Source organism: Pterocles gutturalis, unplaced genomic scaffold (genome assembly GCF_000699245.1).
Source record: "Pterocles gutturalis isolate BGI_N339 unplaced genomic scaffold, ASM69924v1 scaffold23403, whole genome shotgun sequence".
NCBI classification, from domain to species: Eukaryota; Metazoa; Chordata; class Aves; order Pterocliformes; family Pteroclidae; genus Pterocles; species Pterocles gutturalis.
In genome coordinates this window covers 75,470-81,758 of record NW_010123696.1, presented here as the reverse complement: position 1 = coordinate 81,758, position 6,289 = coordinate 75,470, and the positions used below count along the sequence as shown (strand labels likewise).

General features: G+C 39.9%; 1 protein-coding gene across 1 annotated transcript in view; it reads left to right on the top strand.

The window, feature by feature from the left end:
• Positions 1 to 6,289, top strand: part of LOC104465100 (ellis-van Creveld syndrome protein-like) — a gene marked incomplete at its 5' end in the record, with an annotated part of 31,657 nt that overhangs the window by 1,400 nt on the left and 23,968 nt on the right. The window contains one exon of the mRNA XM_010078015.1: positions 1,572 to 1,670. Within this exon, the coding sequence (XP_010076317.1) occupies positions 1,572 to 1,670 (99 nt within the window). The remainder of the gene's footprint in view (positions 1 to 1,571; positions 1,671 to 6,289) is intronic.

Here is a 6,289-nt window from a genome sequence, read left to right as displayed (position 1 = left end):
GGGCAACGTGCACTTCATGCTGCAGGACAGAATACAACAGTCTTAGTATTACGAAATGCCTATATTCAAATGATAAAACAAGTCAGAAATTTAAGCCTTTCTGCTGCCACAGTGGAGAGAGCCGTTTGTCCCAGAACAGATGGGGTCTTGAGTCCAGAGACACTTTGAAGAATAACAGAAACATGTATATATCTGCAGCTCCCATGATTTGACTTAAATAGTCCGGTAATTATTTTGTGCAAACAAACCCCTCAGCATTGAGGAGCTATTTTAAACCTGCTTCATGGTTTCACAGCCAGCCCAGCAGTGAAGGAGTTGGTCCTGAATCCTCACCACAAGCCCAGATTTGTACCCATCAAATGTACTTTTCATCTCTGCTTTTCCCCCTCCACCTCATCAAACGGCTTGCACCACCATGGTAGCAGCCTCAGCAGTAACTGACCTTTCTGATGAATTTTAAGTGGTTGCCAATTAAGAGGGTGGATTTTGCAATGAACTTGCTTCACAGCAGTTTATTCTGAACACAAGTTGGATAGTAATGATTTAGTTGCTGCAGATCTGATTTTTTTCTATGACAGAATGACCTGGACAGTAAAGGTTAGAGTCCCTGTATCATTCTGTCTCCTTCATCTATGTTTTCACTTGAAAAGGAACATTTTTGTTTTGTTTTTCCTGGCAGAGAATACAGGCATGATCAAGGGAAGCACACAAGCCAAAAAGTGCCAATTACAGTAACCCAGTCTTGCTCAGCCCTGCTCCTTGTGGACAAACAAGTTATATCGATTAACTTGTCAAATTCTGTGGTGAATTACAATTTCATAAGTGTGAATTTTGAAGCCCGCCTTTACAAGAATGAACTGTATACGGAGAGTTTATGAACACTTTTGTGTTCTTTAGAAGAGCCCTATCAACATACCTCGCGAAGAAAACCATATTTCCCACGGGAATGTAAGAGGACACTTGTCAGTTTAAGTCAAAATATGGAATGTTTATGTATAAGACCACCCATTAGATATCTATAGAATTAGATGTTCTTTGTGAAATTCTGTCTTCCATTACAGCACATAAGTCTGCCAACACATCACAGTCCTGGCTTGAAGAAAAAAAATTGCATCTGTCTTAAATCTGTAACCAAGGACTAGATCAGGACCAAGTTGTAGATCAACCTTTTAGGGATGACCATGGGACATGGCGACCAGCCCCAGTGCAAAAGCCCTGTACAGCGTGATACAGTTGTAACTGTGGTATCTGATGGTGATGGCTGATGGCTGTTACCTCATAGTACTTGCTATGATGAAGTGATATTCATACACAGAAAAGCAGGTTGCCAGTATTAGGTACATGTTATTTAACCCCAAATTGCTGAGGCTATGGAGTTTCATACTCAAGACTGGATATGCTCAAATTAAAGTGGTAAGGCAAGAGTCATTTCCTTCTGAGTCACGATTACAGATAAATGCTTACTGTTGTGATGGTACATGGGAAGGAGATCAGGGAAGGAAGGGAGAGGATCACAGGAAGCTATCAAACCCTTTTCAGCTATTTAAATATACCTATTGTATTTCTTGTAGGCGTACCGTGAGCTGTTGGAGAAGCATCGGCAAGCACAGTGGGAGCTGGAGGAGGAGGATGACTGCGAGAGCACAGAGGCTGTTGCAGATCTCTACAAGGTGCCAACTCTAGTGATATGTGTCATTTACTAAAATAATTCTGAAGATCCTCTAACTCCACTACACAATGTCAGGCCTCAGGGAAGACTGGGGAATTGCAGGAGAGGTCATGGTAGCTCCAGGAAGCTAGGCTGGCAAACCAGGAGATGGAGACAGGACAGTCTTCCACATTAGCTTGCCTTTTCTATTGTGTGTCCCAACACACTACGTTTCCTAACCTCATATTAGTCGGAAAATGCCTACGTGGTCTGCCAAAACATGCTGCCTGGGTGGCTGATAAGGCTGCAATAACATTGAGAGCATACAACATCAGGAAAGACACTTCATTTATGTAGCATAATTATTTCTTCTGCACCATGGTAGGATGATACAGTTCTTAGTTAGCTTCACTACATATCCAAAAATAGTTTTCTCATCTCTTTTCCTCTCAGAGAAATTGTTTTGACACTAGTTAGTTCCCTGAAATGAGTTCAGATCTTTGGTGTAAGTAATATTTTTACATTTCTTCATGTTACTGATTTGGAAAATATGTAGATGCTTCGTGCTGTTGCGTCATCTTTAATTATTTTCTGTCTGCACTGAAAAAATAAGATAACATGTTCTATCTGATGGAGCCCAAAACTGTAGCCAGCAGTGACCTTTAATTAGGCTGGAACTAATCACTTTCAGCTCAACAGGATCCTTGTCATGATTAATTATGACCAGATGAGGGTGTTATGGAAACTTGTAGTCCCTATCACATTAGGATAAGATACCCACACAATCTTAATTAGCACTAGTCCACATGCATTTTTTCAAATTCAACTGATAAAAAAAATAAAGCCACTATATTTAAAACAAATAGTTTTGCCATGGTTTTATATAATAGTGTAAGCAACAGGATATTTGAGAACTACTGCTTTGGAGAAAGGAAAAGTTTGCTTGGAGGGCTATGCCAGAGAATCAGAGTAGATTAATTGTACAAAGCTACTTAATTTAAGAAAAGTCAATGTGCCTGCTGATATTACTGCACACAGTCTATTCTCCAGAGTTACTAACTTCTTCACCTCCTCCGTCAATTCACATGAACTCTCTGGGGACCAAACAATTTTTTTTCACCCTGCACAGTTCCACCTCATTTGTGAAATTATGTTGCTTTCCTTTATTGTGTACTCTGTTTTAGTGACACTAAGATCAGACTGAAAATCCTATTTCTTTCAGCGCTGTTAGCTAAGTTTCCTTTTCCATTAAAGATAAATTGATTTGGGTGAATTAAGCATTTCTAGAATTGCCAAGTTGCCAGGAGAGCTGCACAAACTTGGACTCCATCAATTCACTGAGCTCTAATCCATTATATTCCATATTACAGCTGCTCTCTTATTCCTAGACCCAAACAAACACTGCCAGACATGAAAAACTGCAAGTAGTGTGATCCAACTGGCATCTGTTGAATGAGGGTCCACAAATCTTAAATTCCACTTTTTTTTCTATAATAAAACATTTTTATTGTGACATTTAATATAATGAACAATTGTGCTATCTCCCCTTAAACCTAAATACAGATACTACAGACTTTTAGGAGAGCAGACTGCTTCTGACTATACTTTGTAAGCAGTGTAAGCTAGAAACAAGAGAAGATACAATTGAGCGTAGTCCCACTGTAGATAAATGGAGCTGTGTGACTTGTACAGCTGAGGGAAGTGCAGTAGTTACATGTTGTCTGCTACCTGGGGCATAAAAGCAGAAGTAGATTTGCCATCAGGGGAAGGAGTTGCATCTCACAACCACACTGCCTTTGCTTCTTTCTGCTCCCCAACACTTACAGGGCAGAAGTGCACCTTGGACAAGCAGAAGCCTTTCCCTGGGTAGCAGGGCTTTACCCCTTCACTTAGTTTCCCTGGGCTTCTGCTAGGGAGGACCTACTGCTACCAAGGGGGAAGGCAAGATACCCATGGGAAGGTGACAGTGATTTGAGATACTCCACAGTGCAGTGGTGTGACTGCAGCTGAGGTAGATGTGAGCAGGCAAACGTTAGACTAGCTGGGTACCAGCAGCCCTCACTTGGCAATAGTCAGCACTGTGCTACAAGACCTATGTCCCAGCTGAGTTTGAGCCAGCTAGTTTGGGCACATCTGCAAACACTGTAAAGCTCTGTATTGTCGTTGCAGAAGGTCTGTACTCCTTGAAGTAACTGATAGTCATTTGCCTTACACTCATTTGGAAGGTTTGGACTCTACTGTTTCTGTTCTACCATGAGCAAGGAAAAGGTTAAATTAAAGATTTGGTTAAACACTCTATTGTTAAATCTCCATGTTTCCACAACCACAAGCATGTGTCACTAAGTAAGTTAGAAGGCAAGAAAAGTGAGTGAAACTCTCTAAAGTCACGCTGGCGTGCTCCACAGATATTTAAATGAATGTTCCTCAGCCAGTGGTCCACAAGACATCTAAAGACAGACTGCAAGACAATTTTAAAAAGATGCATTCATACATTTGTAAACATAGTCAGAGTGGAAAGAACTAGAAGTAATTAAATATTTAATGAGTTCAGCCCAGTTTTTATTTTGTTGCAAATTAAAATTAGTCTTGCAAAACTGCACAAAGTAGTTATGCTTTCCCACGCACAGAAGTTAAATAGCAGTTGAATTTAGGGGAAATAAAATTGAGATATCTTACTAGGATCTAATTACCTAAATCCAAGGGGAGGCAAAGTGTTACCTAAATCACAATTTCTCTGTAACCAAGATTTAGCAATAGCATCCTGTGTGCCCCCTCTACCAAGTAGCTCATACTCTCAAATGGCCCAGAATTAAAGAAATATCACTTATTTCTTCTGGGCTGAAGTATTGTCCAGTACTCACAGGATTTAAGGTTCCACACACGTTCCTGCCTGTGCACCCAGAACTGAAGTGAGTCACACCACACTTTTCAGACTAATGGCAGCAGAACCCAAACCATGGTGGGTTTTTTTTTTCCACATCCAAGCCCTCTGTTTTCTTAAGTTGCTTTTATGGTCCCTGAGGCATCATCAATATTGCAATTTTTCACATAAGCACCAGTATCTTAGTAAAGAACAGCCATGTTGGTTCAGACAAATGTCCATTTGGAGTAATACTGATGAGGTAATGTACTGTAACAGCACCAGTGCTCGAGAGATGCATAACACCCAGTTATAGAGTCAGGTCCTGTTCTCAGGCATACCTTCAGCTAAGAGCAGTTACTAGCAGCTTTCAAAGCAACTGTCTTAAGAGTATACAGATGCCTCCATCCTATATGAACTTTCTAAACCATCTGTTTCACAACTTGCACTGTAGACCACAAACTAGAATAAATCCTCAAAAAAGACAGCCAGCATAAAGTTTGCAAGGGTTGCACTCTGACAAATTCACTTGAACAAGTGCAGAAGCCCAAGTGCCCAGCCATTGCCTTAAGCTCATAGTCCTTATCTGGTGTATTTGAAGGCCATTACACCTTTTATTTTTGAAGGGAAAAGGAGCTGGCAAGGTCTTATGTGTAATACAAAGCTTAGGCCCTCTGTTCCCCCTTGAGTTGTGCACTAGAATAACTTGACTTATTTCAGCAGTTACCTTGGTTTGTTCTAGGGAAGCAAGCCTGACAGAGTTTCATGAATAAGTAGAAAGATAACCTCAATGCAAGAGATGATATTAAAATATAACGAAAAGGTCACTGTGTGACCAAATAGAGAACCAATTAATATCCTGGGGACAGAAAAAAGGACATCACTTACCTGTAAGTGCCACTCACTTGTGGGAGAAGATCCTTACCTTGTTCTCACTGTGTTCTTCTAAACCCTTCTTGAATTTCTATGCCTTTTTTATTTTTTCATTTTTTCCCCTTTTGCACAGTTTGTGAGTTCACCAAGATAGATTTATATAACCCTCTGGCACTGCTGTAGCCTGTAATGCTACAGTACCTCAAAAAATCATCCAAATTGGTGAATAAATATGTAAAAATGCAATGATCTGGAAGCTGACTGTGTTTGCATAGAATAATTGAGTAGGTTGTTTTGTGTACACATGAATAAATCAATTAAAATTATTTAACCAAGGTCAGTGGAATCTGTTGATGCCTGAAATGACTGAATGAGTTGTATTTAGAGGATAGCATAGGACTTCAGCCATAACAGTGGATTAAAATAGCCCACTGTAGATGAATAGTCTGTCTAGATACACGCTCCATAACCTGATTTTTGAAGTACAAGTTGAGGAATGGGGAAAGTGATTTTGCTTATCACAGTATGTCATAACTGAAGGAGGAGTTGTGTCAGAGGTAATTGAGTGACTCAGCCTAATATTTTCATAAACACCATCTGCAGAGTTATCTCTTACTCAAGGGATATTGTGCTGTAGTAACAGTTTTGTATTGGCTTGAGTAGCTTTTCAGTTGCAAAGTTTTTTCTGTAATTTTCTTTTACATGGCAGCAAAAGCACTCCCCCAATATATCCTGGTCTGTTTCTCTTTTCTCATGATCTCTTGAGAAGATAAACTGCTAGCTCCTTGCAAGTCTGGCTCAAGTTTAGAGTATCAGATGTTCACCAATCTTTAATCTTTTCTTTCTCCTTCTTTTTTTTTTTTTTTTTTTTTTTTTTTGAATTGCTTTCTTTTTTTGTGTGGGTAAGG